Source organism: Sus scrofa, chromosome 9 (genome assembly GCF_054392235.1).
Source record: "Sus scrofa isolate SSC_HxYL_T2T_F1_AM1 chromosome 9, Sscrofa_HxYL_maternal_Yorkshire_Landrace_v2.0, whole genome shotgun sequence".
Lineage (NCBI taxonomy): Eukaryota > Metazoa > Chordata > Mammalia > Artiodactyla > Suidae > Sus > Sus scrofa.
Genome location: NC_139391.1, coordinates 94,332,543 through 94,357,171, shown reverse-complemented (window position 1 = coordinate 94,357,171; position 24,629 = coordinate 94,332,543). Strand labels below are relative to the sequence as shown.

General features: G+C 35.9%; 1 protein-coding gene across 42 annotated transcripts in view; it reads right to left on the bottom strand.

The window, feature by feature from the left end:
- Nucleotides 1–24,629, bottom strand: part of ABCB5 (ATP binding cassette subfamily B member 5) — a 157,957-nt gene that overhangs the window by 76,857 nt on the left and 56,471 nt on the right. For 25 of the 42 annotated variants that reach the window (XR_014816812.1, XR_014816813.1, XR_014816811.1 and 22 more), the window contains 6 exons: nucleotides 23,791–23,904; nucleotides 23,389–23,499; nucleotides 20,868–20,993; nucleotides 19,393–19,596; nucleotides 14,774–14,944; nucleotides 1,852–2,013 (listed from right to left, as the gene is read on the bottom strand). Coding sequence is in view for 39 of the 42 variants with exons in the window: in XM_084978436.1 (XP_084834562.1) it covers nucleotides 1,852–2,013; nucleotides 14,774–14,944; nucleotides 19,393–19,596; nucleotides 20,868–20,993; nucleotides 23,389–23,499; nucleotides 23,791–23,904 (888 nt within the window). In the remaining 3 variants the exon portion in view is untranslated. The remainder of the gene's footprint in view (nucleotides 1–1,851; nucleotides 2,014–14,773; nucleotides 14,945–19,392; nucleotides 19,597–20,867; nucleotides 20,994–23,388; nucleotides 23,500–23,790; nucleotides 23,905–24,629) is intronic. The other 17 variants (XM_084978430.1, XM_084978417.1, XM_084978434.1 and 14 more) reach the window with 2 other exon arrangements.

The following is a 24,629-nucleotide window of genomic DNA, read 5'->3' as shown; positions in this document are numbered from 1 at the left end:
CCTAAAAATGGAATTTTAGTTTAGTTACAATGAAAAATAAAGTGTTACTTCAAAGAAAGATCTGAGTGTAGTGGTTTTTAAAAGTCTCAAAGTAAGGGTTACTTTGACTAAAGGAAATTCCTTTTACTATTACAATTATCAGTTTAAAAATAATGAACTTTGGCTCATTATTTTTCCCTTCATGGCTCAGTGGTTAACAAACCCAGCTACGATCCATGAGGATGCAGGCTCTTAGTGGGTCAGGGGATCAAGCATTGCCATGAACTGTGGTGTAGATCACAGATGCAGCTCGGATCCCGGGTTGTGGTTGTGGTATACGCCAGCAGCTGTAGCTCCCATTCCACCCCTAGCCTGGGAACCTCCATATGCTGTGGATATGGCCCAAAGAAGCAAAAAATTAAAAAAAAAATAAAAAAATTGAACTTAACAACTATAAATTGTTAAGTCTACCATGGAATGAAACTCATGCAAATTCAACTGGCAAATAACACATAAATTTTATTTTTAAAGGAAAATATGGCCTACTATGAAATAAAATTGGAATCAAGCAGTTTTCAAATAAATATACGATTACATTTTCAAACTTTTCTCTTTAGCTATCATTGCTTTATAGGATGGTTAAAAATTCTTCATTCTAGCATTGTGGAGAAAGCTGGAGTTTGAAAGTTTGATGAGGAGATGGAGGGTCATAATTTTCTAAATTTCCTAATTTGTGAAATAATAATGTTGACAAAAAATATAATCAGAAAGTTGAAGAAGTAAAATAAACCAAAAAGGGTTGAAATTAATTGTCTGTAGAGATCCCTTAGAAAGAAGGCTGTCTTCCACACCAAAAGAAGAAGAGAGAATGAAGAAGACAGTTAGAGCCTAATCACTACCACTTATGTTAATGTATCCTAATGGAAAAACTATGTTAAACTCAGTAGGGTAGACCACACGGCATGCAGAAATTTGGGTCAGCCAAAACAGAAATTTGCCAGTTTGCCTCAAGCATTATCATGTCTCCTCTTGACTGCCTAACATGACTTTCTGGCTATCTGTGAGAACAAGGTATGTACATGGTATGTATATATGTGCGCATCCTTTCATTCAGCAGATTTTTTGAGTGCCCACTGTGTGCCAGGCACTGTACTGGGTGCCTACTACACAGGAAGTCCTAATCCTTCTATGATCTGACCTGCATTATCCAACTCTTTCCATTATTCCCCTAGTATTCACTGTTACTCTTGGAAGGCTGGTGTCTGTTCTGTTTAGCTGAAAACCAAGCTTCTTCTTACCCCTATACTACCCCTTCTTACTCCTATACTACCTAGACTTCTCCTCCTTTTCCACCTCCTACCTCTCATCTTCAAGACTTCTTAATGAATCCTTCCATGAGTAATCTAGTTTTCCACATCCCCCTCAATCTTGCTTATTTCTATAACTTGTAATATCTGCATGCATGATTGTATATTTTGCCTCCATAGCTAAGTTTTTAGGTAGGGATCATGTGTTGTATTCCTTTGTGTTCTACCAAAAGATCAAAGGATATAGAGTTGCTGCTCTGGATCTGCCACATATCAGCACTGAAGTCTACTGATACTGTGCCTGGCATACATTAGATGCTATGTACCATCTATGTACATACATTAGATGCTATATACCAATTCTTTAAATTTTATCATTTATATAGCACAATGCTGACGACATTAGACACAAATTTCTTCATTGAGGAACTATAAGTAAACTTTGGTTGCCTTGTAAAACCTATGATTATAATTCAGTACTTTTTTTTTTTTTCTAGCATGGCATGACCTCTTAAAAGTTGAAAAAAAATCTTGTATAAATAACATTATGTCATGTAAACATTACCTGAGATATTGCAAGTGAATAATAAGGACCCTGTTTTGCCATTAGCTCAGCATGTGTTCCTTTTTCCACCACCATCCCATCTTTTAAGGTCACAATCATATCTGCACTTCGAATAGTGGAAAGCCGGTGAGCTATCACAATTGTAGTCCGACCTTTGCTTGCCTATAAAATAATCAGCATAGGAAATAAATTAAAAATCAGTAGAAATAATAAACTCTGACTATTCAAGAAAACTTCCTGTATATTATTTAAAAATAAAGAATCTTTTCTTTGGATATAGAAGTTTGAAAACTTTAATCAATTAGGAAGACCAGTAAAATTAAAATAAAAAGAAAGGCAGGAAGTTAGATTCCAAATTGGTGGATTTATAAAGTCATAGTATCTTAGTACTGGAAAGGAAACTAAAGACCATTTAATCTGAGCCACCTAACAGCTGCCTGGCTATTAGTAACTAAAAGTAACTTAAATTTATTATTTATTTATTTTTTTCATTTCTGATATGGGGATATTGCTAAACTAATTGGGTAAAGATTCAAGATTATATATATATTTCAATAATATGTTTTTAATTTCTTAACAAGTATTATCTACATATGGAAAAGTACACATAAGTGTACAGGTCAATGTGCTTTCATAAACCAAATACATCCAGAGGCATAGTACCCAGATTAAGAAACAGATCATTATCAGTACCCTGAAACCCTCTTAAAGCTCTCTTACAATCACTGTTATCACTCACCCACACCAATGGTAACCACTATTCTGACTTCTAACAGCTTAGCATAATTTAATTTAGTTTTTTTTTCTTTTATATAAATTGAATACAATGTATATATCCTTCTATGTCTGGGCATTTTTGTTAAATATTATGTTTTTGGAGACTCACCTATTTTGTGTGTATAACTATGGAATATTCTTATTACTGAAGAGTATTCATTGTCTCTCTGAACCCTTAGATTCTATTTTTTTTCATACAGGCCATCTTATCATGCTTTTGAGATTTAAGAGGTTATAAAATGATCAAAATAAAAATGATTAATACTTTAGTAAATAGCTACAAAAATAATAGTTTGAATGGTTTTTACTGCTTTTTTCCCCCTTTTCACTCCTTAAGACAATGGAATTTATATATATTAAGCTGGTAAAAAAGCTCTTACTTTTGAAAATATCTTATATTTTAAGGAATGCTAGAGTTTGAAGGTTCTATAACTAATATTTCTCTATTTGGTTTTGCTTACATAGTCCCATGAGCTGATTCAGAAAGTATACTTATCTCCCTCTAAGAAAGAGGGAAACTAAGGCTTAGAAAGTAATGGGTATCAGTCCACATAGCAGATAGATAGCAATCCTTAAACACAAACTCAGGTCCTCTGAATGCTTTAAGTCCACAAATCCTGCCGCATCTCTATGAGATGTTTTTCTCTTAATGTGACTAATGCCCTTTGCTTTGACTGCTTCTTATACTCTGCAAGTTTTCTTTTCTTGTACCTTACACCAGCACTAAGGGTAGGCTTTTCCTTTGGCCTACTCTTTTCGTATACTTTTGTAAATTTTACACATGAACAAAGTAGAACTATTTAAACTTCCTGTATTGAAATGCAGGTAATGATGATAGTTACTGATCCTTAATAGTGATCTTATAAAACTGAACATGCAGAAGTTCCTGCTGTGGTGCAAAGGGATCAGTGGCGTCTTGGGAGCACTGGGACGTGGGTTTGATTCCCAGCCTGGCTCAGTGTATTAAGGATCCGGCATTGCCACAGCTGCAGCTTGGATTTGATCCATGGCCATGGAATGCCACATGCTGTGGGACAGACAAAAACGAAAAAAACAAAAGAAAAACAAAAACAAAAAACCAAACATGCATATCAGAAGAGTTATTTTCAATTCTATAATATATACTTCATTTAGATAATATTTATAAACTCTACTCTCTAATAGTTAATACTGCATGATTTCAAAATAGGTGATTTCTGAATTTTAGAAAAAATAAAAAATGAGTATATTAGGAAAGGAGAATACCAAAGCAATGCCTCAAAAAAGTAAGAGTCAATTGTATAAAACAAAAGACAGACTTCTGACTTCAACATAGGGTATAAAGGACAAGATTTACCCTCTCACCCAAAACCAGGAAAATAACTTGAAAAATAAGGGGAAAAATGTTTTTCAAAACACAGTATTATTGGGCAATAAAGCACAATGATCCGTTCAAACATGGAAGGTGAGTACTACAAATGCCCAAGCTTATTTCTTTGAGAGAGTTTTCAGGGTACAGAGTGTAGAGTAGGAATGCAGGTGGAGCTTGATTGACTTGCTGAGTTAAGGAGGTGGGGCTAAGAGTCTGGGGAGACCAAGACAGTAAGCGTTCACAGTGAAGAGTGCTAGAGAGGAGAAAAATGCAGAGAGAGAACTGAGGTGATCTTTAGAGGATCCCTTTCAAGTATTCAGTAGAGAACTGATGGTAGGAGAATGTGGAAACCATGAAGACCTGGAGAAAGAGGTACCTGAAGGGATTAGAGGGTATCACACTGAACACTCATATAGTGCAGGAAATAATGCTTGTTCCAACCAGCATGACTTTGAAACCTCATAATTCATAGGGGTACCAGGCACAGTACTCAAAAGAATCTTGCCTCCATAGTGGAGAATAATTTGCTCTAGACTAAAAATGGCTCTGGCCTAGCCTAACAGAATTAAAAGCAAAGAGAAAAAAGATCAGATTTTTTTTTTTTTAAAGTAACTTAAAGTTGCATCTTTCAACAAACGTCAAGAATATTTCTAAGAATATAAAAGTAATCAGAACCCAACAAGGTAAAATTCACAATTTTTGACACCCAGTAAAAAATGGTCAGGCATGCAAAAAAGCTACAAAATACAGCAAATAATGAGGAGAAAAAAATAACACAGATATAAAAATTAGCAGACCAGGACATTAAAGAAATAAAGAGCACTGAAAATGGTAGATACATGGGGAATTATATGCAATTTTTCCTTATTATTTAAATCTCTTTAAAAAATAATTGATTATTTAATTTAAAAAACCCCAGAAGAATAACAAAAACAATGTATAGCATTTATAACACATGTATAAGTTTATAATATATGTATGTTATTATTAGATAATTAGATAGTTATAATAACGACAGCTTGAGGGCCAGAAATAGAGGAATGGAAGTATACTAATGTAAGTTCTTTTACTATATGTGAGGTGATGTAATATCATTTGAAGGCTGACTGCGATAAGTTAGAGGTATACACATAAAAGATAAACCCATCACTGAAATAATAAAAAAGAGTTGTAGTTAATAAACTTATGAAACAGATAAAAAGGCATCATAAGAAAGTATTCAGTTAATCCCAATGAAGACAGAATCTGAGGAAAACAGAAACAAGAGCAAAAAAAAGCAAAGGTGATCTATTTAAATTCAGTCATATCAATAACCACATTTATTAGAATACATGGTCTAAATACTCCAATTATAAGTAAACAAATCAGTGGTGGTCAAGAGTCAGGGTAGGAGGGAGAGCCCATATTGACACAGCTACGTCACCAACTGGCTTAATGATCTTCACAGCACTATCAAATGTTTCTTAAAAGAAATTAATGTGTATAAAATTTAATTTAAAAATATGAAAGGGCACACATAACACATCACGCTCAAAGGAGAATGTGGGGAAAGAGAATGTAAAATCAAACAATTAGGAGAGTGCAACTAGAAAAGGTCTGAGAATGGTGTATAGACTCCTGTGAGTCACAAGGAGTGAATAAGAATCACAAGGTTTTCTAATGCAGATTTGTATCATTCTAGCCCTTCTCCTCTTTATAGAGGGATTCACAGGAATTTTTTAATCTACGTATCTTCTCATATTTCTTACAAGGCATTGCATATGGAGTGGGTTTACTTATCTGCAAAAGTTCATGCTATTGTCTGACACCTGAAAACTGACACTAAGGGATGATCCTTTCTGTAGCTGTGCCTTAGTGTACACTAATGCTCCCCAGAATGGAACAGCCTGCACTTACCCATATATATCATCTTCACTCTGCCAGGCTAGTGGCCTAAACTACAAATATTTCCTTAAAATATATATTAAGTTGCAATTTAATTTATTATATCATGAATTAGTGTCTGAGTATATCAAATTAATTACAGAAATGCCTAGTCCTTTAAAAGGGAAAACTTCTCCAAAAGCCTATAAAATGAGCCTGCAAGTACCATACATACTTAAGATACTACAAAGTACACTACAAGAATACAACTCCATTCCTAATGAATGTGATCTAAAACTGATGTAATAGCCATAGAGAACAACAAAAAGTTCATCACTAATTGTTTCAGATTTAAAACAGAGGAAGAAATTCTGCAAGTCAAGGTCTCCTAGAAAACTGATCAGAGAAATCTGAGCTGATGCTTTGTCTTTTAGCAAGAATTACTGAGAAGATAAGAAGGTGATCCAACCCATTCCACTGCTTTTTTTTTTTTTTTCAGATGCCTAGGTATGGTAGATTTTCAATGTCTTTGATGCTACCATTTCTTCTAGAAAGTATCAATTTGAAAGAATTTCCTAGCATCTCCTCTCCTCCTTCACTGTTTATACAAAGCTAAAAGTCAAACAATTAGGTATTTGACCAAAGAAAGGCCAACAGGAAGATCTCTACTTGATATTTTGCTGGCATTTTCTGATTACTTCACAATTCCACACACAATCATAAGTCATCAGGTAATTAGCTTGGATTCTGAAATAGAAGGTGCTTTAAAACATCTCTTCTAGAATCGCTAGACAGAGATAAAGGCTTGAGGAGACCAGGTAGCTTCTTATAATTGGTGGCCATGGGTGGGCAACAGATCAATGCAAAGCTGTGAGCATTTGAGAGGGCCTGCATATGACTACTGGATCAATTAATAGGGGCAATACACTTTCCAGAGAAGCCTGAAACACAGAGTTCTAAAGTCTTACACTAAGCACTAGGTAGGAAACCTATGGGAACACAAGTTCCCACTGACTGCCTCCCAGACGGTTGCCTCTGATGGATCTGCGGCCCTCTGATGGACATATGCTCCATGATGCAGTCCTATGGTCTTGAAGATCTTTTTTAAGCTGGAAAATCCTTTCATCAAATGAAAGCACACATAGAAACTTGATATATTTAAATAAGCCCTACAGATTAATGAGTAACTTCTCTCTCTCTCTCTCTTTTTTTTTTTTTTTTTTTTTGTATTTTGTCTTTTTAGGGCCACACCTGCAGCATATAGAGGTTCCTAGGCTAGGGGTCTAATTGGAGCTACAGCTGCTGGCCTCTACCACAGCCACAGCAACACCAGATCTAAGCTGTGTCTGCGACCTACACCACAGCTCACGGCAACACCGGATCCTTAACCCACTGTGTGAGGCCAGGGATCGAACCTACAACCTCATGGTTCCTAGTCAGATTGGTTTCTGCTGCGCCACGATGGGAACTCCAACTTCTCTGTTTGAATTCTTGACGGAAGGCAGCCCTACCAGCTCATCTACTCCACCTCCCCACCTTCTCTTATACCTTAAGAGGCTCCTGGAAAACCCTAGTACCTGGTACTTCAAGAATACAGTCCAACAAACCTTTAACAAATTTGCATGTTTTTTAACTACCAAATTTTAACTGATCATCTACTATAAGAAGATCCTTATGGTAGTTATACGGGAAATAGAGAATTTGGGGTATCTTGACCAGATTGGTGTTTTAAAATTATGATACTGAAAGCCAGTTGGCTTGATGCCTTTCTGGGTTAACACTAGTTCCATAGCTGGACGATACAGAATTACTATCACATTACTTCACCTGTCTTGAGAATATCTTTTGGAAAATGTGACGATAAACAGAAAAATATCAGGAACTTAGAAATTAGTTACATTCAATAAGGGACTTACACCTCCCCAACCTCGTCTTTTCAACTTGCAAGTGAATATGTATGTATGCTTAGGTTAAGGCCCATTAGAAAGGAAAATACATTTTAAGTCTAAACTCTATGCTGAAAGTTCCTGTTGTGGCTCAGTGGGTTAAGAATCCAACAGAGTGTACTTGAGGATGTGGGTTTGATCCCTGGCCTTGCTCAGTGATTTAAGGAGCTGGTGTTGCCGAAAGCGGCTGCGTAGGTCACAGATAAGCTTGGAAACTGTGAGGCTGTGGCTGTGGTGCAGGCTGATGGCTGCAGCTCTGATTTGACCCCTAGCCTGGGAACATCCATATGCTGCAGGTGTGGCCTTAAAAAGAAAACAAACAAAACAAAACTACACTGAGATGAAGTCATGTATATTACCTAATAAGGAACCTGGAATAATACTCTTCAGTACAAAGTTTTCTTTTTATAACCTGGAATGTCTTCATTTTCACTTTCTTTTTTTTTTTTTTTTTGGGGTCTTTTTGCCTTTTCTAGGGCTGCTCCCACGGCATATGGAGGTTCCCAGGCTAGGGGTCTAATTGGAGCTGTAACCACCGGCCAGAGCCAGAGCCACAGCAAAGTGGGATCCGAGCCGCATCTGCAACCTACACCACAACTCATGGCAACGCCGGATCCTTAACCCACTGAGCAGGGCCAGGGATTGAACCCAAAACCTCATAGTTCCTAGTCAGATTTGTTAACCACTGCGCCACAACAGGAACTCCCATTCTCACTTTTAAATAACAAAAACAAGTTAACGATTGGGGATAATGAAATTATTTACAGTCGCTGAAAACCCTTTTCCTTCATTTAACTTTATTAACAAGCTAATAAAGTGGAGAAATTTACAACAAAAAGTAATGATGAAGTAAATGGCAGATAAAGAGAGAAAATGCTACAGTAATTAGCTCATCTTTATTCCAGGGGAAAATAATAGCTTATCTAGCCCAGAGCCCTGACCAATAAATACTATACTAAAGATATTTTACTTTGTAGCAGTTAGAAAAATCAATATTTTATATAGGAATTTTCCTTATTTGTAGGGGAGGACAAACCTAGGAATAATTAAAATTCACAGAAGTCACTAAGATATTTATCCATATCATGAGGAAATATTTTGCTATATTTTAAAGAATTTTATTATTTTTTAAAGACTTTCGCTAAGTAGTAAGGATTTAAAATCATTTGTGGAAGAAAAATTCACTAGCTAGATAGATGATAGGATCAAAATAAGCAGCTTAAAAGGACAAAAATGAATCCATTATAAGCCTACATGGGAGCCTCAATCTGGGGTACGTTTTCTGGTTATTTTCCAAAAAGGCAGTGTGGTCTTGGGAAGAAGATAGATTTTTTTTTTTTTAATAAAAATGCTGGTAAAATACACAGAACATGAAATTTAGCAATCTAATTATTAAAACAAAAATTTTAATTGACATATACCTTACTTACAATATACTAGTTTCAGTTCTACTTCCTAGTGACTCAATATTTTTATGGATTATACTCCAATAAAGTTTTTATAAAATATTGCCTATATTTGCTGTGCTGTCCTTCTAACCATTTTAAAGGGTGGGGTCCTCCTTGTGAGGCCAGTTCCTTCTGTAATGCTCAGGCTTAGATCATTTTTTTGTGTGTGTGGTAAAATTACCAAAATTTTAAAATAATTTTAACATTTTAGGTGTATAATTTAGTGGTTTCAAGTACATTCATATTGTTGTGGAACCATCACCACCCTCCATTCTCCAAAGTCACATACTGAAACTCTATTCCCTTTAAACAACTTACAATTCTCCCCTTCCCTTAGTCCCTGGTAACCTCTATTCAATTTTCTGTCTACGAATTTTACTAGTCTAGGTGTCCCATATAAGTGTAATCATACAATATTTGTCTTTTTGTGTCTGTCATATCAATTAGCATACATCTTCTAAGGTCATCCACATTGTAACATGTGTCAGAATTTCCTTCCTTCTTTTTTGGAGTTCCCATTGTGGCTCAGTGGTAATGAATCTAACTAGTAGCATGAGGATTCAGGTTCAATCTCTAGCCTCACTCAGTGGGTTAAGGATCTGGCACTGCCATGAGCTGTGGTGTAGGTCACAGATACGACTCGGATCTGGTGTTGCTGTGGCTGTGGTGTGGAGGGGCAGCAGTAGCTCTGATTCCACCTCTAGCCTGGAATCTTACTGACCATGTGGCCATAAAACTTTCATTTATTGACCATGTGGCCATAAAAAGCAAACAAACAAACAAACAAAACCCTCTTCCTTTTTAAGACTGAGTACTATTCCATTGTTTATATATACCATATCTTGTTCATTCATCATCTGCCAATGGACATTTGCTTTGTTTCTATCTTTTGGCCATAATGGGTATGGCCATTACTGTATACCATAAACATTAGTATACCCATATCTGTTTGAGCTCCTTCTTTCAATTTTTTGGCTGCATACCCAAAAGTGGAATTGCTAGACCATATAAGTAAGTCTATGTTTAATAAGAGGCTAGTTTCAAAGAATGATCTGGTTTCAAATTTATCTTCAGTCCCTGGCAGATATATAATCTTGAGGCAATACACCATGGTGATTATGCAAATGAACCAGAGGGCTGACTATCTGGGTCCAGGTTCTGACTTCACTGCTTCCCAGCTGTTACTTCGGTGTGTACATTCATAAAATAGGAAAATAAATGTATGAACTCATTGGGATCTTGTAAGGATTAGTTATTATCAACCATGTGTTCCTTTATTACACCTAAAATAATGACTTATGAATGGCTTCGAGGGATCTATAAACCCCTCAATATTATATATAAATCTCTATGTATATAAAATCTACAAAGCGCATTGGTAGATTTTTCTGAAGAGATACAGTGTTTGATTCTGCCCTTTTTAAAGGGGCTTTTCAAAGGTTCTCCACTGATGTAGGGTCACTGAAACTCAGTTAATAATAATTATTCCTTAGACTTGCATACAACTTTTAATATTTCAAAGGCGTTCACAAACTTTATCCTAAAATAAATGTGAGCTTCTTCTGCTTCACCTGGGGCCTGCAGGTGTTCACCACCATGCCTCCTCATAGTAGGACAGCCTGGAAGCTGTTGCATTGGCATGTCAGGTCCAAATCAGTAGCAGAGTGGAACTTCATAGCTTGTGGCATAGATCTTTACCCACTGACCCTAGGTCTTCCTCTTAAACAAGATTAGTGAAGCCAAACTGGATTTTAGCAAGCCTAAACTAAGAACTCCAAAAAAGAGCACTTTGAGTCTTGGAACTATTCTATATCACCCTCATCCAAATACCATTCAGCAAATATTTATTGGTTGTCTAATAAAGGCCAGACATTGTTCTATTGCAGGATACACTGCAGTTAATCAATTAATGCCTTTGACAACAGAGAGTAGATATTCCAGCAGGGAAAGTGAGAGAAACAAACAAAACAAATAAATAAATAAATAGTATGTTAGTTGATGAAAACTGCTATCGTATGTTTAAGGTGTAGCCAATGTGGAGTAGAGTGGTGGGATGTCAAACTCCAGAAGGAGCTTAATGCCTAACTCCACAGAACTCTGTAGCTATCGTAAGGAATTAGAGTGAAAAGTGAGATAAGGAGTCACCTAAGATTAAAACAGAAGCACAACATGATCAAATTTACATTTTAATATCATCTGGTTGCTGTGTTGAGGACAGACTGAAGTGGATATAAGAGATAGCTATTACAGTAATCCAAGTGAGGACAAGAGTGATATTTCCCTCATGCCCCATTTCAGTCAAAATCTATCCCTTGCTCCAGTAAACTATTGATTTGATTCCTTTATCAATCAAATTGATAGATTAGTTTTACTGATTTCAGAGATTCAGGTAAAAGGAAGACAACGGGAGAGGAAGGGTTGGGGGGATATGTGAAGGCTGGGTGTGGAGAGAGGTGGATGCAGCATTTACCAGTAAAGAATACATTTAATTGTTCCCTCTTTTTGGTTAGTGGTTTACATGATATTTTGAGGTATAAAAATCTGCTAACTGCTGTGGGTTAAGCCATATCATGCCACTGGGTCTGAGAGTTCTTAGGCAGAACACAAATGATATCTGTTGGAAGTTTAGGTGAGGTCCTTAGGAGGGGACCTCATTAAAGGCTTGATTCTATAATAACCATCTGTGTGGTGAGTGTAAAGGGAGCTCTCATGGCACTGGTGTCTTCATTTCCTTGCCTGTGTTTTAATTCTCTTTACCACAAGTCAATTATATACTGAGGCACATATATTTAATCTAGTTTATCATGCTACTGTCACTCCATTTGCTACCATCTACCCTCACCCCACAAAAGATCAGCAAAGCCTACCTAAAGCAGACAATGCTGATTTAATTCCTCTCTTTAAAAACTGGAAAACAGGAGTTCCCGTCATGGCTCAGCAGGAACGAGCCCGACTAGAATCCATGAGGATGTGGGTTTGATCCTCGGTCTTGCTCAGCAGGTTAAGGAGCCGGTGTTGCTGTGAGCTATGGGGTAGGTCACAGATGTGGCTCGGATCTAGCGTTGTTGTGGCTGTGGTGTAGACACCCTGATTGGATCCCTAGCCTGGGAATTTCCATATGCTGCGGGTACAGCCCTAAAAAGACCAAAAGAACCCAAAAAAACTGGAAAATAGCAACAGTAATTGAATATATAAATACACAATATGTATATATAAATGTATATTTATATATTTATAAAATATGTATATATTTTATATATATTTAAAATACTCGGAGCAATAGTTTATAAATATCTTGCATCCTTCTCTTTTCACTTTTTTTTTTTTTTGTCTTTTTGCTATTTCTTTGGACTGCTCCCACGGCATATGGAGGTTCCCAGGCTAGGGGTCTAATTGGAGCTGCAGCCCCCCGGCCAGAGCCAGAGCCACAGCAAAATGGGATCCGAGCCGCGTCTGCAACCTACACCACAGCTCACGGCAACGCCGGATTGTTAACCTACTGAGCAAGGGCAGGGATCGAACCCTCGACCTCATGGTTCCTAGTCGGATTCATTAACCACTGCGCCACGACGGGAACTCCCCTCTTTTCACTTATGATACAGACTTCATTTTAACCAGTGAGAAAAATATTTGTTAGTTTATTATGTCACTAAGCAACAATTTCAAAGTCTGAACAAGGTGGGATTGACTGAAGTTATTAACATATTGGAGACAACGGGCACAACATCTAACCTCTAACCAATGTCAGAGCCGATTATAATGTATTTTTAAAAAATCTTATATATGGTATGTCAATTATATCTCAATAAAACTAGAAAAAAAATCTATGTAATTTGAGACGGCTAAGTGTAATCATTCTCAGTACATGCAACCCCAAGGTAACTAAACACTACAATTAATAAACACAATTTAAGGATATTCTATAGACAGAGTCCTGGCCTAATTTCTAAGCATAAAAAAATGAATAAAGTATGAGCCATGCTTTTGAGGGAATCATCACTTCCTCTCCACTAAAATGAACCAAATTGGCAGAGTGTCCACAATAAACATGGATTTTCATATCACTTGTTTAATTTATGAAATTAAGAAATATGAGCACTCTCATCACAGGATAGAAACTAGGATAAAAACTTATAAAATCTGATTTGGGGGAGTTCCTATCGTGGCTCAGTGGTTAATGAATCCGACTAGGAACCATGAGGTTGCGGGTCTAATCCCTGGCCTTGCTCAGTGGGTTAAGGATCTGGTGTTGCCATGAGCTGTGGTGTAGGTTGCAGATGCGGCTAGGATCCCGTGTTGCTATCACTCTGGCGTAGGCTGGCAGCTACAGCTCCGATTAGACCCCTAGCCTGGGACCCTCTATGTGCTGCAGGAATGGCCTTAGAAAAGGCAAAAAGAAAAAAAAAAATCTGATTTGGAAGTTAATAACGGTAACTAATACATTTTTCAATAAGCAGAGGGTACTCTGACTGCCAGTATCCATTTCTGGTCACCTAAATCAGTATTTAAAAAAGAAAAACCTGTAATTTTTTTAGAGAGAAAAACACAACATATTTTCAGACAAGCTCAAAGTAAAACGTGCCATTATGCCTTCTAAAGAGTTTGAAGGCCATGATTTCAAAAAAGGTATGGCCATTGAAAAAAGGATTCTGTGGTTTTTCATACCACCATCATTAACTATCCTCCCAGACACAGTGCAGTTTGGTAAAGGGCCATGACTGCATTGTGGTCATGAAGCATGTGCTGCAGCTTGCAGTGAGCAGAAAGCCAGTGTGAGGTTTGAGGGCCCGGGGCTGTTGAAGGAGGATAAAGGTCAAGGCAAACCATGCTGTATGCTTCTCCACTTGAAGTGAAATTAAGTTAAAATGTGCACTCTGGGGTTGCCCTAAAGAGGAAAAGTGGTCAGAAAAGAGAATCCCACAGGTGTGTATAAGGATTGTGTAAAGGAAAAGGGATGAATAATTGTGATAGTGGTAGGATGTGGGGATACTCTGGGGAGATGGAAAGTGCAGACCTGCTGAAATGGAGGTACATATGGAATGATTACTTGGTTATGAGCCTCTTATTTTATTTTTTGTCTTTTTAGGGCCATACCCTTGGCCTATGGAAGTTCCCAGGCCAGGAGTTGAATCGGAGCTGCAGCTGCTGGTCTACACCACAGCCACAGCCACAGCCACAGCAATATGCGATCCGAGCCCTGACTGCGACCTACACCACAGCTCATGGCAATGCCAGATCCTGAACCCACTGAGTTGAGGCCAGGGATCTAACCTGCTTCCTCAGGTTTGTTACTGCTGAGCCACAACAGGAACTACGCCTCTTATGTATTTTTAACACCAAGGATAACACCTTCTCTTCTCCTCCAAATCACTTTATATAATTATCATAGGAGTTTTTACAAAGATGAAGTCCTACACCCATACCTTAAGAAGGGCTTTGAAATTAATAAATAATCTACTATGCAGCCATACTTTCTTGTATTTAAAAGCAATGAGAAACCAGGAATATGAAAATAATAAATAAATCTGTTTATTTACCTTCTCCAGTGCAGCTTGAACTACTGATTCACTTTCTGTGTCTAGGGCAGATGTAGCCTCGTCTAAGATCAGAATCTTTGGGTTTCGAATTAAAGCTCGAGCAATCGCAATTCTCTGTTTTTGTCCTCCACTCATTTGAGCTCCTTTTTCCCCTACCAACGTATTAAATTTCTAACAAAAACAGGAAAGAGAACAAAAACAGAATGTCAGAAGATCAGAAAAAGAAACGGCAATCACAGTTGTGATTTTTAAAATTTTTTTGGAGTTTAGTTGACTTACAATGTTGTATTAGTGTCAGCTGTACAGCAAAGTGAATATTATACACGCACACACACACGCACACACACACACACATATATCCACCCCTTTTCAGATTCTTTTCTCATAAAGGTTATTACAGAGTAGATTTCCTTGTGCTATACAGTAGGTCTTTGTTACTTATCTAGTTATATATAGAATATGTGTAAATTAATCCCAATCTCCTAATTTACACGATTGTATTTTAATAACAGCTTAATCACCACTTCAGTGTGACTGGTATTGACCTATGATTTGTTCTTTGTAAAATAAACAGCTATTGCAAAAAAGAATCTAGGAGTTCCCACTGTGGCACAGTAGATTAATGACCTGCTTGTCTCTGTGGCATTGCCAGTTCGATTACTGGCCTGGTGTAAAAGGTTAAGGATCTGGCATTGCCACAGTTGTGATGCAGTTCACAGATGTGGCTCATATTTCATTCCTGTTCCGGGAACTTCCATGTGCTTCGAGTGCAGCTAAAAAAAAGAAAAAAAGAGAATCTCGTGAAGAAAAATTTGGCTAGGACTAAAAAAAATGAGAACACAGGATAATCAGAGATTTTAAGGAAGATTAATATTAATTTGAACATTTTCCAAAGTTTTAAAGATATTTTTAGAATGCATTGGTATTTTTATTTTTATTTTTTTGTCTTTTGTCCTTTTAGGGCAGCACCTGCGGCATATGGAGGCTCCCAGGCTAGGAGTCTAATCAGAGCTACAGCCGCCAGCCTATGCCAGAGACACAGCAATGTGGCATCCAAGCTGCATGTGCGACCTACACCACAGCTCACAGCAACGCCAGATCCTTAACCCACTGAGCAAAGCCAGGGATCGAACCTGCAACCTCATGGTTCCTAGTCGGATTCTAACCACTGAGCCACGAGGGGAACGCCGGTATTTTTATTTTTTAAATTATTTATTTACTAAACTTTTTGGCCGCTTCTCTAGCATGTGGAAGTTCTCAGGCTAGGGATGGAACTCAAGCCACAGCAGTGACCCAAGGTGAGGCAGTGATAGTGCTATTGGGAACTCCCATGCATTGGTATTTTTAAAAGAAACATTGTAGTACAACTACTTAGCTATTATTTGAAATTTTTATTACCAATTTAATATATTATTTGCAATTTCCTTCCTGATATTCTGAAAAATATTCTGAAAAAATTACTGCAAAAACTAACTCCTTTTACAAAACTTTTTTAAATCTTGGGAGACTTTTTAGGACTTTGTTTTGTATATGCATCTTTAGCAAAGTCAATATGATTAGATATTTGAGGTTGAAGGAAATTTCCAGAATTAATGAAGCATAATTAATAATATTCTGTTGGCTAAGTTTCTGATACAAAGTTCATTTCTTCAAGGATTTAAGTTTAAATACTCTTACTAAAACTTTTAACTTCTAGGGAGTTCCTGTTGTGGCTCTCAGCAGGTTATGAAACCCTTGTGCAGTTAAAGATACAAGTATAACTTTACAGTCAGTCTTCCATCTCCATATCCTCAAAGTTAATCAGCCATTGATCATGTAGTACTACAGCATATATTTACTGAAAAAGTCCATGTATAAGTGAACATATACAGTTCAAACCCAAATTGTTCAAGGATCAAACATATTTCACAAATATTGATACTTTGCATTTTCATTTTTATTTAGTTCAAAATAATTTTTAATTTTCCTTTAAACTTCCCCATTAAGCCATAGATTATTTAAAAACAGGTTAGTTTTCAAGTATTTGTGGATTTTCCAGGTATATTTGTTATTCATTTCTACATCTTAATTCCATTATGGCCCAAGAACATATTTTATATAATTCCTTTGAAACTATAAAAAGTTCTTCCCTTTAATGGTCCAGAATACTGTTTATCTCAGTGACTTACTATTATTCCATGTGCACCTAAGAAGAATGTTTTCTGTTGTTACTGGGTGGGAGTGTTCTATAAATATCAGATCCAATTTGTTGATAGTATTGCTCAGGTCATCTATATCTTTTGTGATTTTCTGCCTGCTTGTTCTATCAAGTACTAAAGCCTTCAACTAACATTGTGGATTTGTGTATTTCTCCTTTCAGCTGTACCAGTTTTTGCTTCATGCATTTTGAAGCTTTTCTTAAGTGCATAAATACATAGATTATTTAGATTATGTTTTCTTTCCAATGGATCAGTTTCCTGTTTCTTTGCATTTCTAGGTATTATAAAATATACACTGAATTCTGTATATGGTATGTTGAAGAGACTCTAAATTCTGTTTTCTTCTAAAGAAAATGTTGATTTTTGTCCTAGTAGCCAATTCAAATATTGACTAATTATCTTGAACTGTATAATCTTGATTTCATGCTTTGTTGGGGTGAATGTGTAGAATGTCTCAGAACTTGGCAGCACCCAACATCCAAGTTCTGTCTCCTTTGGTGATCTTGGTATTCGGATTTGTTAGAGCAGGTCTAGAATCAGCCTTACTTGAAAGTGTGGACTACACTCCTAAGGTGTGACTTTTTTGGTCTATCAGCTATGTGCCTGCTATTTATTTATTTTTTTAAAGGCATTAATGTGATCTCTCTACTCTGGCTGGGCTGTGTTTTCAACATCTCCACCACATCGCTTGACTTCTAGTATTTCTATTCTACTTTCAGCTTCGTCGTAGCTGCTCTCTGGTAAGTAATAGGTAATCTTATCCTCAGAGAGGGATTCCCAAGAGATGTCTGCATGGACTTTTGCCCCTCACTTTATGTCCTCAGCCTTCTCATTGCCTCTCCAGTTGCTTAAACTGCCCTGAAATTTTATCTCTGTATTTCAGCTCAGTGGGCCTGCCATGTTCTGTATGGATTCCATTTTACAGATGTGGTCAGATATTTGTTGCCTGGCACCATGTTGAGATTCATGGACTTTCTCCATGAGTTTCCTTTCTCTCAGGAATCAAAGAGAGATTATCCGATACTTGGAAATGACTGTTCTATGCCTCATATATTATAGCCAGTTTTATGGCTGTTTATGTGAAAAGGCTAGCAAGTATCAATTAATCCTAATATAGTAAGTTAAAAATATATGTATGTCATAGAAGGAGTAATGGTATTTATTTTTGAGCATAACTTACCCTAAATTTTCACTTATATGAATTAACCGCTTCTGGAACTTTTATTTATTATTATGCTTATTCTTATTTCTCTGGTTAACCATGGCTGTGGAATTTGGTTTCCATCATAATAAACCAGAATCTTTAATTTGTTCTTTGGATTGTATCTTTAGGATTTACTATTAGATTTATAGCAAGGAACATCTTTGTGTAAATATTGGACTTTTAGTAAAAGCAAGTCATAACTTATAGTAAATGATTTAAGAGGCACCAGAAAACTCCCTAATTTCAAGCGGGAAACTGAAGATCATTGATATTTTGAGGAAAGGAAATTACTGAAAGTGTCGAAGGGTCAAAGAAAAGAAGTTTCCATTTTCCCAAACCACAAGGCAAAGAATGACCTTAAAACCTTAATGTTTGCTGTCCCAAATATGACCCTAAATAATGGGGATAGGAGATAATGGCTGGCATAACTAAAGTTTTTATGAAAAAGAGAAAACAAAACAAACAAAATATTATTACCCATGTAGTACAGTTTGTAAAATATATCCATTAAAGCAAACTATTTTTGTTAGTGTTGCCTTCTGGGATGGTGTAATTTTATCTGTATTTTAATTTCAGATCTCATCCTTTCATATTTCACAAGGTGCTCCCACAACAATTTTGGATGACAGAGATAAAGAAATACTTTGAGAAATATAAATAAATATTTTTATAGCTCTCCATCAATTCCAAATACCTGTTAGAATCTTATATGTCCTAATAGAAAAAAACAGGTTATTGTACCTATTTCCAACTATAATTTCACATTTTATCCTATATCAGCTCCATGTACTTCTAAAAACAATGATATTTTTTCTTTTGCCTTATCACAGAACTGATGTGAACATTGTGTATGACATTCCCACTCTTAGCCACAAGATGGCCTTGCAAATCAACATTTTACAGATAGATCGTTTCTCAGCTTGGACCAATGATTTTGGCTCATATTTCTTTGTTATATTTTAACATATCCTTAATTTTTTTCTTTTCCATTTGCAGTGAGAATCAGTAAGAAATAAATAGATTAAAAATTGAGCTTTCAATGATGTACTTCTTTCATTTGTTACCATGCTCTCTCTTTTATAGATGTTTCATCTAGGACAATGCAAAAATTAATCATACTCCCCCTACTCTATAGAAGTTATTGTCTTATTATCTTATTTTGTAATATTTCAGGCTTTAGCTCTAAGCTAAGAACACAGGTCAGACAGTATACTTACTTTGGGAAACTCCATTATAAAATCATAAGCATTTGCTTCCTTTGCTGCATTCTCAATGTCTTCATCAGTCACACTATCTCGTCCATATTTAATATTGTTATTAATTGTGGTCCCAAACAAAACAGGCTCTTGGCTGACCACTCCAAAATGTTCTCGATAATGCTGCACATTTAAAGTTCTGATGTCCTTACCATCTACTGTGATCTGCCAATCCAAAGGAATGAATCATTCTGTGATGCCTTTCACTACAATGGGTTTAGAGTCTTTTTTACTAGTCCAAAACAAAACTGAGAAGCAGGTTTTGTCAGGAATCAAAGATTGACTATATTTTTATAAAATATTTATAGCATGTATATTGCAAACAGACTCTTCCTCATAGACGAGACCTAATAAAACCTGAAAAAAAATTGACTTAAAATCTTGCTAAACTACCTTAACATCTTTACTCTAAGATCCACAAATCAGGGGTTATGAAAATATATACTCTAGGAGCCACAAATGTCATAAGGTAGATCCAAGTAAAAAACTTCAGTTTTGTTACTTTAAGACTGATGTGACCTTTGCATTTTTTTCTAGGAATTATCCTTCCTTCTGCTCAACACCTTACTCCTTTGCAAAAGGTAAAAGTGTATTCTATTCACTGTCGTAAATAATAAATGAATACTGTCTTCATAGATAGTACCAATACCCATTACCCAAACATATTCTAATGATAGAAGCCAAGATTCGATAATTATAACACTAGTATTTCTTACCAACAACTATTCTGCCTGGGCATAGGTTTTCTATGCAACTGGTTTATATATGGAATGTTTATCCAATAATTTATTTATGCAATATTAGCATGGATACATGAGTCTAGTTTATTCCAAATGAAGACTTAAGAAGTCAAGCTGAAGTTTTAGAAGAGTAGATTAAAAAAAATAACAGTTAAAAATCTGAATAGAAGCATTAAGAATTATGCTTCTGTGACTATCATAGTCTTGTTCTCTATGCCATTTACAAGGATGAGAAAGTTAATTGCAACATATGGATGACAGAAGAAATGAGAGTGCTATTTTCTACAGTTACATCTTTTGGGGATTTTTTTTTGAGAAACAAATTCTTGCTAAGTTCTGGGTACTACAAATTACTATGTTGTTTTTCTATACAGTATTTATTACCTTCTAACATATACAATTTACTTACTTTTTGATTGTCTGTCTCTCCTAATTAGAATGTAAACCTGATGAGGGCAAAGAGGTTTTTATGCTTTGTTCATCAATGTATTTCCAGTATCTAGAACAATGTCTGGTGCATAGTAGGTGCTTAATAAATATTTGTTGAGTAAATACTCAGGAAAGAAAACGATATGGCTTCTTTCCCAGCTCCAGTATTAAAAATTAAAAGTCTATTTAGCTATGAGTTCTCTGCAGTAGATGGCATTTCCAAATCTCTTCATGTAAACTATGAAAGATCTTGCAAGATGCACTTACAAAGCCGTCATCAGGATCATATAACCTCTGCAGAAGCTGGACTGCTGTACTCTTTCCACTGCCACTGGGTCCAACCAAGGCTACTGTCTCTCCAGACTTAATTTTGAGACTCAGGCCTTTCAGAATCTATTGGAATGTATGGGAAAAAATTCCATAAAACTAGGATAAATAAGACTATAATTTACATACTTTCAGAAATTTAATGGATAATTATAAACAAGACAAATTTGTCTCTGGCACTTAAAAAACAAATTAGATCTTATTATGTTTGTTTCATAAAATATGTGTATAATAATAACCTACATAATTTTAGAAACTAATAGTAAAAAATCTCTAACCACCTCTCTATATGAAAAGGAGATCTAAATTAAGATCTCACAGACTATGGAGTTCCTATTGCAGCTCAATGGGTTATGATCCTGACTAGCATCCATGAGGATGTGGGTTTGGTCCCTGGCCTCGCTCAGTGGGTTAAGAATCCAGCACTGCCGTGAACTGTGGTGCAGGTCACAGATGGGGCTTTTATCCGGCATTGCTGTGGCTGTGGTATAGACCTGTAGCTCCAACTCCAATTCAACCCCTAGCCTGGGAACTTTCATATGCTGCAGCCGTGGCCCTAAAAAAAAAAAGAAAAAAGAAAAAAAAAAGCATTCATAGACTATTAACTAGCCACAGTAAACTTTTTTTTTCATATTTTCAAATGAAATACTTTTTGTGAATTTAATGACTACCAAAGTTACGAAAGTTTTATCTTCTAACTTGTAAAAACTGAATGAATCCTTCCACATATCTCTGTTAGCTATTTAAGAAAGTTCTTTCTTAGAATTTATTTGACATTATCACAAAACATATTCCAAAATAAAACAATCAGCAGACTTTTTAGGGATTCCCATGAATGGGATTTCACCACTAAAAACCCTCCTTTTCTAGCTGTGTATCTCACAGGGACATTTCAACTTGTGGAGAGTACTTTAAAAATTTTCTCAATAACTGGGGAATGCTACTAGCATTTAGTGTCCCATGGATCTGCAATATAAGAGGAACCTCACAAATAATTTACCTGCCAAAATGACAACAATGATCCTGTTGAGAAACTCTCATCTATCCTTGCTTGCATTTGCCCTATACATGGTAATATTCCCTTGGGTTCTTTTACTTTGATCTTCTCATTCATAAAGAAGTAGTCTTTAAAAAAGACAAACATAAAACCTTCAAAGGGCCAAGCAGAGAAGAATTCTCTAAAGGAGGTAAGAAACTGGGGACTCCCAGTGGGAGTACCTCCTCTCCCACCTGTACTTTTACTCTAGAATTGGCTTTGTTCTTTCTTTGGAATAATCTGTGTTTTATTTATTTAAACTTGGTGGACTTTTGGAGGGTAATTATTCATTTTTCAGTTTAATAAAAGAGGCTGTGTTTCAAATGTTATTTTAAAAAATAGTCCTTTAAAACTCAGGAAGCACTTTACCATGCAACATCAGTGCATGCAAAATCAGTGTGTTATTCTTCAGGAAGCCAACCCAAATGCAGTTGCAAAATGGAGTTAAAGTGCTCTATTTATGCTAAGAAAAATGAAAAAAGACAACACTATTCCAGTAATGGTAATTAAGTAACAAAACTTTTTTAAAAAACAAAGGGCTTTAAAAAGAGGATTTCAAAGACTTAAGAGAATAATAAGGAAGCAAGAGTAGATAGATCTTTTTTGATGAAATTATGCAAGGGATATTTGGACACTTTAAAAGACATTAAAGGTTGATGGCACTAGTAACTTTACCAATTTCACTTAAAATCATGTCATCTTTTTTTACAAAACAGTTATTTTATTAGAAATTACTCTTTGCAATCTTTAACACTACCTACTTTTTTTTGATAAATACACTAATAAGTAGGAAGACAATAAAAGAGGGAAGCAGTTTTTTTTTTATAAGAACTTGTCAAAGGCTGAATGATAGAGGGAAAAGGATGCATTTTATACTGAGTGTGTTTGCATGTGTGCACATGTATGCATGCTTGTGTATGTGTGTATGTGTGTGTGTATAAAAGTGAGAGAGAAAGAAACTGAAGCAAAGATGCCCAAGAAAATGGAGAAGGGAAAGACACAACATGTGCACAATTCCCCCAGTTTGTACTCTTTAGAAAGTTAAAATGAACTATCTATGCTGAGTGGGAAAACATCCAGACCACCAATGGGGGGCATCAGCAACCCAAGACACTTGTGATGTGCTCCCAAACCAGAGCAAAAACATTCCTGGGAGATGAAAATGTTTTATTCAGTTGAATATAGATAAGAAGCTGCAAAATATAACTAGCTCTTTCAGAGTTATTTGCCCATTACCAAGCTATCTTTCCTTCTTTCCTTTTTCTCATTCTGTCTCTGTCCCTTTCTCTCTCTCTCTCTCTTCAAGTCTCTAAGTAGAATAGCCAAATCTTGGTCAAACTGATCCTCAGTCTCATAAGAGGAGATCCTAGCCAGTTGACGATAATATTAGAGAACCATACATTTCTATAACTAAATTTTACCTACCTTGACAGATGGTCTTGATGGATAACTGAAAGAAACATTTTTAAATTCCACAGTTCCTTCTATGCATTCCAATTTGCAGCCTGTTGTTGAAAAGTTATCTATAGTAGGTTTCTTAGAAAAAAAAGATGACATTATAAATCCTCAAGAAACTAAGGTGACACTTTGTGTATCCTAAAAATAGTTTCAAGATGGGTTTTCTTTTACTATGTTTCTCTTTCTGCTTTAGATATGTATTTAGATATGAAGATTTCAATAAAACACAATTTCCTTGTAGAAGATTTGAAACAATCTCTCTTTCTACAGCCAATTGGCCAAGGTGGATTTTGCCCATCTTTTTGTTTTAGTGAAATGAGTGTTCCTGCATTTTGGTTTCCTATCTTTCAAAGCAATTAGAAGTCTTACCTTATCAATAATGTGGAAAATATTAAAGGCAGCTCCTCTGGCTATAGCGAAGCTTTCAAAGTTAGGGGCTGCTGCTCCAATGCAATAACTACTATGGATTACACTAAAAAAAACCTACAGGAATAAAAAAAAAAGATTTATCCTTATGTAAGAGGAACAACAGAATAAAGTGTGCACTTGGTTGAGACGCAGAGATATTAGAGAAATTAGGTAGGAAAAGGAAGGAAAGATGTCTCCAAATATAAAGGAAATATTAGCTGAGTGAAATGCAGTTTGCCTTTTCCTAGTGTACGATAACTTCTAATTGTTCCATCATCTTGATGTTATAACCTGTTGGGAAGCTAAGAAGAAAAATCTGCTTACTGAAGAGTGCTGGCAATACATGAACCATGAGGGGTGAGGAGGTGAGCTGTACTCTTCTCCATTCTGATTAACTTCTTAACTTTCAAGAGAAAGATGTTATAGATTTCACTATCTTAGAAACCCTGGACTAATTTTTTGTAAACTTTTCTTAATTATTTTATTAGTGTTTCCCTTTCCATTTTCAGATACACACATCTCTGTAAAAAGTCAAATAAGTAAAGTATCCTACAAGCTAAATACTATTTTCTCTATCTTATAGATGAGGAAGCTAAAGCTTAGCAAGTTATTTACCTACAGTCACACATAATGTGAGGAGGAAAGATGTGCTAAACATTCCTCATGCTCAATTTTCATTTATTAGAAATAAATGAATAGCTTAAAATCTTAAAAATGAAAGTCTCAAGTTCAAAAGATGACTTTAGTTGACAGAAAAAAAACCCCAACTATGTAGAATAGAAAAGCCAAATGAGAACTGA